Below are 12,838 nucleotides of genomic sequence, written 5' to 3' on the forward strand. Positions count from 1 at the left end.
ATTCAAAGTTGAAAATATTCCAGAATTGACATTCAAATTTCCAGATTTGGGAGCATTTTAGATTTCAGATTTTCCTTTAGCATTCCTCATCTGGTAAAGTCTATGTAAATATTCCAAAGTCTGAAAAACTCTAAAATGTGAAGTAGTTCTGGTTCAAAAAAGGATATTCATTCTGTATATCCATGGAAAGAATCCAAGTCTTGTAAGTAAAATGAGACACGATGCTTTAAAGGCTGGGTTTTATTTTAAAAAGTAAATATATGGCTGAATCAAATGTGTGTGCCCGATAAAAGATACAGTAACTTTAGAACTTCGTGAATGTTTTGTCTGTGTAAAAGAAAATTTTACAAACCAATGGGGAAAAGTCTTAGAGATTTTATTGTGATAGGCTTACAATGTGACTATGTAAGTTGTTTAATTTCTTTGGCATAATAGTACTAAATATGAGGAAATGAAGAGATAAAGTAAAGATTTATTATAGCCAGTTATTATTTGAAAAATGTTTTGAAATGCTAGACTATCAAAGAAAAATTATTTCTTATATGTTAGCCAATTAGCTATAGAATTTATAAGTTAACATACAGGTTATAACACACATGAAATTATATGATTCTTTTTACTTTTGTCCCACAGAGTGAGCGTCTACAGTCTGACCTAGTAGTATGTATTGTAATTGGTGTGCTGTATTTTGCTATTCATGTAAGCACAGTGTTCACAGTATTACAGGTAAAAGTGTCATTTTTGTTCTTTTATTTGGGAGAAAATAATTTTGCACTTATTTCTGATTTGATTATAATATTTGTCCATACCACAGAAATATACGACTGCTTATTTGATTGAAACAGGACCTCACTATGTAACCCAGTCTGACCTGGAACTTGTATAACTCAGACTGGCCTTGAACTTGTAATTCTCTTGATTTCTACATCCCAAGTACTGTAATCCAAGCAAGCCTGAACCATTACATCTAGTCTTTACTTGGTTTTAGTAACAAAATTTACTTTTTCATGGCTTCTTTGAGTCATAGACCTTGGAATGTTAAACCAAATGGTTCTAGACTTGGGTCATTTATGTTGCAGCAGTCTTTTGACATTCATTGTTTCCCTCATTTTCTTGCTGACTATTGACTGTTGACCTTAGTTCTCCCTGTGTTTTTTTGTTTATTTTTTCCTGTAGGCTGCATGAAATTGCATCTAGTTTACCAGAGCACATGTGGTTTAGAGAGGAAGCCAAGACAGGTGTTCTCTTTTATAATGTGGTACTTGAAATGATATCCCCACCACTTCTGTTTTCTTCTTTTGGTTTCATAGACCAACCATGATGATACAAAGAGCTTGGAAAGGGGACATACATAGGTACAAGTGCTCAGAGGCAAGGATTTATCCTATGTATATAATGCATATCATTCTCTCCTAAAAGTCTTATTCCAGTACATCTGGAAGCCCTAGAACCTTATCATCTAAATCAGCTTTGGGTCTAAGTGAAGCATAAGCATTGTTCCTCAAGTGCAGTTTCTCAAAGGCAATCCTTGCCATCTGTAGCCTGCATAATTACCACATTTACTGCTCTTATTCTTTTGTCTTATGGTATCCTTTTCCTTGAGCTTGAAATGTTTCTTAGAACTTGTGTTGTGGGTGAATCTGCACATTCTCTTGACTTTTGTATTTCTGAGAAAGTCTTTACCTCACAATTGGCTTGGAAGGTACTTCACTGGGTATTTTTTTCTATGTATGTTTTGAGATAGGATCTGTTAGCCTAAACCATCCAGGAACTCATTGTGTAGTCCAGGCTGACCTCAAACTCTCAATTGTCCTGCTTCAGGATCTCTGAGGGCTATGATTTTAAGTGTGCACCACCACACCCAGCTGTCTTTCAGTATAGATGTTGCTTCACTGTCTTCTCCCTTTCTTGGCTTCACATGTGAAGACTGTACTGCTAAACTTATCTTTATTCCTATGTAGAAAACTTCTTTCCCTGCTGCTGGTAGGATTTTCTTTTTATCACTGGTTTTTAGTTATTTGACTATGATATAACTTCCTGTAATTTTCTTCATGTTTTTATGCTTGAGGTTCATACTTTTTATTAAATTTGGACAATTTTGTCTATTACCAGGGATTTGTTTTTTCTTTTCCTCCTTGCTTTTTTTTACCATGCTACTACTTCTCCCACCCAACTCCACCCTATCTTCACACTGCCTAATGGACTTGAATTTCATAGAGCTTTGGCCTTCTGAAATCGTCTTTGGTTTATTATAATTCTTTGTTTCCCTTTGTTTATTTACTTATTTTTCTTGTCAATACTGGGGCCTTTGAACTTAGGGCCTTACTTGGTAGGCAGGCATTCTACAACTTGAAGTATGCTTTGAGCCTTCTTTGCTTGTTTTATTTTTCAGATAAGGTTTTATGTTTTTCTGTTCAGGGCTGACCTTAGAGCAGGATCCTCCCATCTATCGTGAATAGCTGGAATCACAGACAAGTACCAGCATACCCAGTTTATTTTTGAGATTAGTGTCACTCTTTGCTAAGGCTGGCTTCATATTCTAATCCCCCTAATCTTATTAAGTAGCTGGGACTTCAGGTATAAGGCACTGTGCTCTGTTCTAGCTGATTTTTTGAGATAGGATATGGCTAACTCTCCATGCTGGGCCTCAAACTGCTATCCTCTCATTTTTTTCTTCTCATACAGTTGGAATTGCTGGTGTACGTGACCATGTCTAGTACCCTATTTATATTGTCTGTTAGTGTCTCCTTCTTCTACTTAACTTTTGAACATAAGGAATTGGGTTATTACTCTTCATGTCCTTGTCTTCTAATTCTACCATTTATATCACTTATGGGTTGATTCTAATTAACTACTTTTTTCTTGTCCTTCGCTGTGAGGTGTAGTGGGGTTTTTTTGTTGTTGTTTAATTTTTATTATAAAGGTGATATACAGAGGGGCACATTTACATAACTAAGGTAATAAGTACATTTTGGGCAATGTCACCCCTTCCCTTGCTCTCTCCCAGTTTTTTCCCTCATCCCCATCCTATAGTTTCTTGATATTTTACAATTGTTGCAATTTCTTATCAGATGCCATAGGCTTACTAGATGTATAAATTTTACATTGTTAGATGTTGAATAATTTTGTATTTCTAGAAATAATCTTGACCTTTGTTCCTGGATGTATTAAATACTTAATAGTGTGGTCCTATGTGTTTCATTTTTAAGATTTCTGAGATGTAGCTAGAGCCACATGTTCCCCACTGCTTAGGGGAGCAGCCTTTTAGGTCTCTGCCCGGTGGTCTGTGAGTCTTGTGGTTTTCTAGCTGGCTCCTGAGGGCAGGCACCGGATGCTTTACTCTCTGATTGCTTAGTGTTGTTTTTTTCCTTGACTTCGTGTTGTTTCTTGACATGTATGTATGTGCTTATTTGATAGGAGTATGTGAAGATGTCCGGCAGCTTTCTTTTTGGTGCATTGTGTTTTCTGCTGAAATCTAGCCTACCTGTTCTTTCCAGATTCTCAATTTTTAGCTCAGCTCAGAGTGGTGTGTCTCAGGGCAGTGAACTGGGGCAGTCAGAAGGCAGCTCTTCATTCCCTTTCTTATAGGCTCAGGTTTATTTTTATCTGCCCCATTTGTTACAAGCTATTTGGTCATAGTATTTTGTACAGTTTTGCTTGCTTTATGGGAGACTAAACCCTGTTATTTCATATGGTCAGAAACAAAGACTTAATTTTATTTGACACTTTCCCCCTTTTTTTTCTCTCTCTCTCTTCCAATTTTAACTCTTACTTTCTGAACTCTTAGAATCAAGGTAAGGTCCAGTGTGTCATCAGGGTGCAGATGGACACTCCTTCATGTCCATGAAGTTCCAGTTTCTAAATATGTGTAATTTTAAAATTTGAACAAGTACTTCATGTCCATTTTGCAAATTTAGTCATGCATAAAATATCTTCTAATAATAAACGTTAATGTAAAGGCAGAACAAATAGAATACTTTTATTTATTTTGGTGCTTCATTTTTATCTTCTCTCAAGTGCAAGTTCCACTTACATCTGTTATTCTGCTGAGTAAAATAGCTGGTGCATTTCTCTGAAAGTCATACTGAACACTCGTGGAGCAGGAGGCAGCATGGGCTCCTGCCACTCTCCTATTACAGAATAGAATATACCACCAAAGTTGTTAACACATTTCATATCTCTACACAAGCAGATGGTTTCACTTCCATAGGTGATTTAATCAGAAAATACTACACATATGGAAATGTTCAAATAAAAATGGTTATTTCTTGGAGTGTAAAATGGTCTTTGCTATTCTCTGTCATCAGGTGGAAAATTAAACCAATAAATCTGAAGTTCTACAGTGAATCTCATAGTAACCTCTCATTTTCTTACTTTTGTTTTTCTTCTAGCCTGCTCTCAAGTATGTGTTGTATGCACTGGTTGGCTTTGTGGGTTTTGTAACCCACTATGTGCTTCCTCAAGTTAGGAAACAGCTACCATGGCACTGTTTCTCTCATCCTCTGCTGAAAACAGCAGAATATAATCAGTATGAAGTTCGAAGTAAGTATTTCATGAACAATGTTGAATGTTACATTTTTTCTCTTTACTGTCCTGAGAGGTGACCGAGTTAAATAAGTACCATTAAGTAACACTTTGACTTACATTTCTTGTCCTTAGATTTGAAGCTGCCAATGAATCCAACTGCTTTCAGGACACTGTTTTCAGCTGAAATAAAAATTTCTGTGCTATAAAGTAAATTTTCCACAGAATAGAGTTATTAGTTCCTTCTCTTAATTGTTTCTTATGGATTTCATTGCTGAATCCCTCTGTGTATGGCTAATTGTAGTCTACTCTTGCCCTAATCTTTCCCTTGCCATGTAACAGCAACCTAGCACTCTTAAAGACCTCTATTTAAAATGTTTTTAATTTAACACATAGGGAGGAAAGATCTTTGTTCCACCAGAGACATTGGGATTTATAAAGTAAAAAGACATTAAAGGAATTTTCTAATTCCTGTTATTTGGATTTAGGATGACATATAAAATGATTCAAAAGAGATAAAAGACCAGTCCATCTGGAAAACTTCTTCCTTGCCACTATTAACTCTTGACTTTTCTTTCCATATAATAAATAAAATGAGGCTTTCAGGATTAAAGATTAGGCCGGGATGTAGCTCAGTGGCATTGTGCTTCCTGCGCATATGCAAGGCCATCAGTTGAATCCTCAGCCCTGTTAAAAAAATTATATTTAAAATAAAATTTAGGGGCTGGGAATATGGCCTAGTGGCATAGTGCTTGCCTCCTATACATGAAGCCCTGGGTTCGATTCCTCAGCACCACATATATAGAAAAAGCTGAAAGTGGCGCTGTGGCTCAAGTGGTAGAGTGCTAGCTTTGAGCAAAAAGAAACCAGGGATGGTGCTCAGGCCCTGAGTTCAAGCCCCAGGACTGGCAAAAAACAAAACAATAAAATTTATCTAAATGTAAGTCATGTCTAAATTGAAAATTTCTATTCAGTGTTTATAGAAGTTGACAGATTAGATTAGATTAGAATGGTGGGTTTCTTACCTTTTGGGAGGGGCAGTACTAGCATTTGCTAGTCAGTGCTCTATTACTGGAGCCTTGTCTCTAGCCCCATTTAGGTAGGTTACTTTCAAATTGGGTTCTGCTTTATGCGTGGGCCAACTTGCACTTCGATTCTCCTGCCCTGCATCACTGAGGATGACTGGCCTTTGTCACTGTCCCAACCGTTCTGCTTCTTTTGTAGTTCTAGGCTACAGAGTAATAGGTATATACGACTGTGCCTAGCAGTTGCCTAGGCTGGCCTCACATTATGATCTCTCAGTCTTCTCCTCCAAGTAGCTAGGATTACAATATTGAGCCCATCCACTCATTTTCTTGCAGCTTTTACTGATAAGAACTTAAGTTGTAAGATTTTCCTTTCTCGTCACATTGCCAGATTGCTTCATACATTAGATAATTTGCCTTCTTCTTGTGTTAGATGCAGCCACTATGATGTGGTTTGAAAAACTTCATGTATGGCTTCTTTTTGTGGAAAAGAATGTCATCTATCCACTGATTGTTCTCAATGAACTTAGCAGCAGTGCAGAAACAATTGCCAGTCCAAAGAAACTAGATACAGAGTAAGTACAAGTGTCCTCTAATCTTAAGTTGTTAGACTATCAACAATTATAGTGATGTCTTACTGCCACTAAAGCCATGTCTCAAATATTAAGTTCTAGATGAGACCTGTCTCTTTGGTATAAGGCATTATAAAAAAATTTTTTAGAAAGCTGAAAATTTGTTTTGACTTCCTTTTTTTTGAACATCAGATTCTTTTTCTTGGCATATTTGCTGTTCTAAAAATCTCATTTATCAGAGAATATAATTGAATATTGGTCTGGCAAATGACTAATTTGTATACTTTGTTAACTGTGCCATGTAAATAGTCATTTATTTGCCTGTGTGATTACCTATTATAGTATTACCCTCAAATGTGCTATATTTTGTAGAGCAGTGTTAATGTATGTTTCTTATGTGCAAAATGCAATTAATGTTAAAGTCAGAAATATTGAGACACTGGGGAACCACATATGAGAATTATAACTGATAATTTTTAAACATGCTTATTTACATAAAAGATAAAGATCATAGCATATAGATATAAGTACATAAATATCTGCATACATGTACAATATTAAAAGATAATAGTGAGTGGGATATGGTGGTACGCACCTGCAATTCCTGCTAAGTAGGAAGTAGAGTTAGAAAAATGTGTTTGAGGTCAGCCTAGGCAAAAAATTCTTGAGACCCTATCTCAAAACAATAAGCTCGGTGTGGAGGCATGTACTTGTGATCCCAGCTATGCAAGAGGCCCTCAGTAGAAGGATTACAGTCTGAACCCAGCCCCAGGCAAAAACAGAAGAATACCCAAAAAATAACTCAAGCAAAAAAGGGACTGAATGTGTTACACAAGTAGTAGAGCACCTCCCTGGCAAATGCTCGGCCCTAAGTTCAAACTCCACTACTGCAAAAAAAAAAAAAAAACACCAAAAAAGAACAATATTACACTACTCAGATCCTTCCAGAATATGATTTGTTTATTTTCTAAAGTTGGCAGATGTGGCAATGCTTTTAGCAATGAGTTGATGAGTTGTACTTTTTTCTTGTTTCAGGTTAGGTGCTTTAATGATCACCATCGCTGGCTTGAAGTTGCTACGATCCTCTTTTAGTAGCCCTACATATCAGTATGTCACAGTCATCTTTACTGTGCTGTTTTTCAAATTTGACTATGAAGCTTTTTCAGAAACCATGCTATTGGATCTTTTCTTCATGTCCATACTGTTCAACAAGGTAATTTATCACTGAAAGGCATTTCTCTGCAGAACTACCTCCCTTAGTAGTACTTCGTTTAATGAGAATTAAACTTATATTTCTTTTGACTTTTTATCTTTCAAGTCAACTAGTTAGTTTGGAACATGTTATGATCTATAAACAATGTTGTACACTATGATTTATAAAGGATACATTCCTTGCACTGGGTGCTAGTGGCTCATGCCTACTCCTAGCTACTTTAGAAGGCTGAGGTTTTGAGAATCTTGATTTGAAACCATCCAAGGCAGACAATTCTGCAACATTCTTATCTCCAATTAACCACCAAAAAGACAGAAGTAGAGATGTGGTTTAAGTGGTAGAGTACTGTCTTCTAGCAAAAAAAAAAAAGCTGAGTGAGAGTTCAGGGTCCCTAGTTCAAGCCCTACACCAATACCCCCAGTGTGTACACACACACACACACACACACACACACACACACACACACACACTATTGGTAGAAAAATTAACCTATCTAGAAAAATTAGAGAAACACTAGTAAGTGTATATGTTTTAAGTAAGAGCTTTCAAAAATGGATGTGATTTTGAATCCTTTTAGATATATGACTGGTAGTGGGTGCTGGTAGCTCATGCCTGTAATTAATTCTACTTACTCAGGAAGCTGAGATACAGAGAACTGAGGTTCAGAGCCAGCCCTGGCAGAAGTCAGTGAGACTCCACCAAAATAACTAGCAAAAGCCAGATAATTTAGTAGGTATAAAAATGTTATTACCAGCCACCTACTCAAGTAATTACATAAGTTTTTTTTTTTTTTTTTTTTTTTTTTTTTGCCAGTCCTGGGCCTTGGACTCAGGGCCTGAGCACTGTCCCTGGCTTCTTTTTGCTCAAGGCTAGTACTCTGCCACTTGAGCCACAGCACCACTTCTGGCCATTTTCTGTATATGTGGTGCTGGGGAATCGAACCCAGGGCCTCATGTATATGAGGCAGGCACTCTTGCCACTAGGCCATATCCCCAGCCCTTACATAAGTTTTTCCTTCACTATTAATCAAAAAAGTTTGAGTAAATTCTGTTTCACATTTGGAATCTGAAGTTACTGCTTTTTAGTAATTCTTAATGGCATCATAATGATATATCACTTCTACTTTCTGTGCTCTTGATCATATTAGTACTATGAATTGAAAGCACAATTCTAAGTCATAGCCAGGAATACTAGGGCTCACTTGCATTTTCTAATTTCTGAATTGAAATTGTTATTTATTTGATCAATTGATTGCAATGCTGGGGATAAACCCAGATCTCCACACATACTAAGCAAATCTTCTACCACTGAGCTATACTCTCAGTCCTGATTTCTTTTTCAAATTCAATTATAGATCAACTAAAGTATTTTTATTTTTAAAATTATTATAATTTTACTTTTGTTGGTTGTAGAGCTTCAACTCAGAGCCTGAGCACTGTTCCTCTGCTTTTGTGCTCAAGGCCAGTGCTCTACCACTTTAAGCTACAGCTTCACCTCTGGTTTCCTGACCAGGCTGGCTTTGAGCCATGATCTTCAGTCATGGTTCATGATACTCAGTCTCCTGAGTAGCTAGGATATAGTTATGAGCCACCAGCACCTGCCTTACTTAAAGTACTTTAAAGATGAGGTAAGGTTGTATAGTCATACCACCATACTAGTGAGAATTTTTTTTTAAAGATTCTATGATCTGAGAGTTGGGCCTTATTGCCTAACATGCAAAGATAATCTTAGAACATACACAGCATCCATGTTTTAGCATTGAAGACATGTTTAAAAGCAGAAGATCTAAAATTAAATAATAGTAAAATGTGTATTGTGTTTCCATTAACAATTGAGGTTTTGAACAGATTCCTAGTACATACATGGAATTCCTGTGCAAATAGCCAATGACAACTGTACTACAATTATTGTTTTCAAATTCTTTTTAACATTGTATTTGAGACATACTTAGTTCGTAAAACATTTACATTTGTGGAAAATGTGTCTTAGAATAAAATTTTACATTTAAGCTTTGCAGACATGTTTATATGACAGACATCTTTACATTAAGCTTTACAGACATCTAGATTCTTTTTATTCAAGGACAATGATTTTGTTGATTCCTAACTTTGTTTTACTTGCAGTAGTAGTAATATGGCTGGCCAGTAGAGAGCAAACAACTTTTTAAACACATGAAGTATAGGAAGGATTGATTTCTAAAAATAAGTTCAATGTTTTGGTAATTGATACATTTTATCCTGTTATACAAATGAAAAATATTTCAATGTCATCTGCCAATAAAGGAAGTACATTTTACAAGTCTTTCGCACTTATACTCAAGTACCTAATTACTATTATTATTAATTTTACTGACAATCTTTCTTTTTCTCCTGCAGCTTTGGGAACTCCTTTATAAGTTGCAGTTTGTATACACCTACATCGCCCCATGGCAAATTACTTGGGGCTCTGCTTTCCATGCTTTTGCTCAGCCTTTCGCAGTGCCCCGTATCCTTCTAAATAAAGTTTTTTAAGACTGTATAGTCTTATCATTGATGAGAATGTCAGCTTCCAGGCAAAACTTTCCATAGTCGTAGACTATAGGGTAGTGTATGGTACTGTATCAAAAACTCAAAATCTTTTAAGTCTACAACTTTTCCTGATTTAGATATTTAACTTGTATTAATATTATCCATCTACATAATGAGAAATTTATTAAGACTTGATAATTAAAGAATGATAGCTAAAATTTTTATATTTTAAAAATAAATTATTGTGAATGTTATTAAAGTCAAGAATTTTCAATGCATACATACTATGTTTAGAAATATTTTTAAATAATTGAATATTTTTTTAAATAATGATTACAATTAAACTTTTGTCTGTAATTTTCTATTTTCATTTCATCTATATTTCATATAGTAAATACTAGTAACTTCAGAGATGGTGAAATGTAGACATTAGATATCTACAAATTTTAGTTATAGCTTTCGAGAAAATTAAACTCAAGCATCTATTCCTAAGCTTGACAAATGAACTTGTACCAAGTACATATTTGAAAATATGTATTCTTCTTGAAAATATGTTCTTCTCAACATATCAAACCAATTTGTATGTTTCTTGTTGTGTCTTTCTCTTGGTATCTTCGGGGGAACTTCATATCTCTAAATGCTGTAATCTAGATGTATTTATGAGGTTCCCCCCCCCATTTTCCTTTTTGGCATATATGTTTAGATGAACATTAAGTTCCTTAACCAGTTTTTCCTTAGATTCAGCCATGTTGTTTATCCAGGCTGTTGTATCAGCCTTCTTCTCCACCCCTCTAAACCCGTTCCTGGGAAGTGCTATATTCATCACTTCATATGTTAGACCTGTGAAATTCTGGGAGAGAGACTATAAGTAAGTAAAGTAAAATTCTTGAAACAACTTAGTCTTTTTTACATGGAATAACTATTGACAACATTATTACAAGATGCTACTTATTGTTCATAATTTGTTGTATTGGAATATTTATTTTTGCTAAGAATTTATATTTTTATAATTTAAAAATTTATAAAAGAATAATTCAGGGATAAATACTTTTTATTTTCTCATCTTTTTTCAACTCAAAAATTTAAAGACAGGGTTTTTTCAGTGATATTTCTTAGAATTAGGCCACATTAATAATACTGTGAATCTGTGCTATACAATTTTTATGTCTATAAGTTATAGAATTGTCACATGATTTTCTCAGATATAGCTTGCTTCTACAAGGCAAGCACTCTACCACTAGACCATATTCCCAGCCCAGCTTGCTACTTCTAGAGCTGAACTTTTTTGTTTGTTCATGAAGAAAAGTATTCAATGACTTTTTATAGATATGTTTTCTCCAGATAGACTTAGTTCCTTAGGCTATTTAATCTAGTGCTTAGTACTTATTATCATTGTATGTAATCTGAGAGAATTATAGAGTTATGAATGGTGCATAAACACTTTAAAACCATTTAAATATGCATTAGTGCATTTAGTTTAAAAGTGATTTATGCTAGTTCTGCTGACCATCTTCATGACTATATCTCTTTCTATACCACCATACACTGACTTTTTTACTTGGAAAAATTGTAGATTTTAATTGGGAGTCAGTGGCTCAAGCCTGTAATCCTAGCTACTTAGGAGGCTGAGATCTAAGGATGGCAGTTTGAAGCCAGCCCAGGCAGGATAGTTCACAAGACTCATTTCTAATAAACAACCCCAAAAAAGGTGGAAGTAGAGCTGTACCTCAAGTGTTAGAATGCTAGCCTTGAGCAAAAGAAGCTCAAGGACAGTGCCCAGGCCCTGAGTTCAAGCAGTAACACTGTCACACAAAAAATAACTTGTATGTATATATGTATACTTTCACCTTTGAAACAGTGAGCAAACTTATGAATTTAAAATTTTTACTTTGGTATTTTACCTAGAATCATACATAGTGTTTCCTGTTTCAGTAAAATTTCAGGGTTATTTATATGCTGCCTGCTGGGCGAACTTCTTGCCCAAAGTAATGTTCTGATATTATAGTTCTTAAATGTTTTGGTCTCAGAATCTCTTTTCACACTTAAAAATTATTGAAATATGCTATAAAATTTCTACCCATCAGTATTTACTGTGGTAGAAGGAAAATATTTCAAATGCTTGTTTTAAAATAATAATATATCCATTGCACTTGTGATCCCAGTACTAGGGAGGTTGTTGCAGGAGGCTGACAAGTCAAAGCCAGCCTGGGCCACTTGGACCATGTCTTAACAAAACAAAATGAAAACAGTCCCAATATGTCCTTGAATTTTAACATAAATCACATATTAAAATAATGAAAAGAATGGCATTGTCTTACAGTTATGTAAATCTTACTGTCTTGCTAGTTAAAAGACTGAATCTGCATTCAGTTTGTTGTGGCATGTTGTTTTGCTTGAAATATAATTAAATTTTGACTCAGAGATACATGTTTGAAAATGAAAGATGTGTTTTAATAGACTTGTGTAACAATAGTAGATATTTTTCCTTGATCCTTCAGTAAAATTCAGCAAATGATAGTTTCTTCAAAGCTAGCTGTAATGTCGGATATCATCTGTAAATACTTGGAACTGCATTATGCAAGCTCCATGTTCTTTCAATGGATCTTTTACAAAAGCATAATTTTGGAGCATTATTTATTGCTAATTTGGAAAACACTGGTTTACTTAGTAGCAGAGATCTTCCAAATGTTGACTTGTTTCATTATGCAATAATGATGTGCCTCAAAAGAGAAGTAACCACTGGGAAGCTACCATGTTATTTATGTGGCTACCAACTTTGCCCAAATTCTAATTTTTGCTTGAAAGCCGTAATTTTATCATTGTCAGCAGATACTGCTACTTGTTTTCTTTGAAATAATGAGTTACTCTTATTTTTGAAAAATATCTGTTGAATTTGAATAATTTTATTCTTCAATAGCTGTTTGAGTCAAAATGGTATTCAAGAAAGAAAAGCCATCAATTGAACTTGTAGTTTAAGTGATTGCTCAAATGTTTTCC

At 35.0% G+C, this 12,838-nt stretch overlaps 1 protein-coding gene across 6 annotated transcripts in view; it reads left to right on the forward strand.

Moving 5' to 3' along the window:
- Pcnx1 (pecanex 1) overlaps positions 1–12,838 on the forward strand; it is a 171,897-nt gene that overhangs the window by 129,703 nt on the left and 29,356 nt on the right. For all 6 annotated transcript variants that reach the window (XM_048362358.1, XM_048362361.1, XM_048362362.1 and 3 more), the window contains 6 exons: positions 634–726; positions 4,392–4,542; positions 5,983–6,124; positions 7,157–7,334; positions 9,710–9,818; positions 10,580–10,709. In XM_048362358.1, coding sequence (XP_048218315.1) covers positions 634–726; positions 4,392–4,542; positions 5,983–6,124; positions 7,157–7,334; positions 9,710–9,818; positions 10,580–10,709 — 803 coding nt within the window. The remainder of the gene's footprint in view (positions 1–633; positions 727–4,391; positions 4,543–5,982; positions 6,125–7,156; positions 7,335–9,709; positions 9,819–10,579; positions 10,710–12,838) is intronic.

The sequence above is a fragment of the Perognathus longimembris genome, chromosome 14 (assembly GCF_023159225.1).
Source record: "Perognathus longimembris pacificus isolate PPM17 chromosome 14, ASM2315922v1, whole genome shotgun sequence".
Classification (NCBI taxonomy): domain Eukaryota; kingdom Metazoa; phylum Chordata; class Mammalia; order Rodentia; family Heteromyidae; genus Perognathus; species Perognathus longimembris.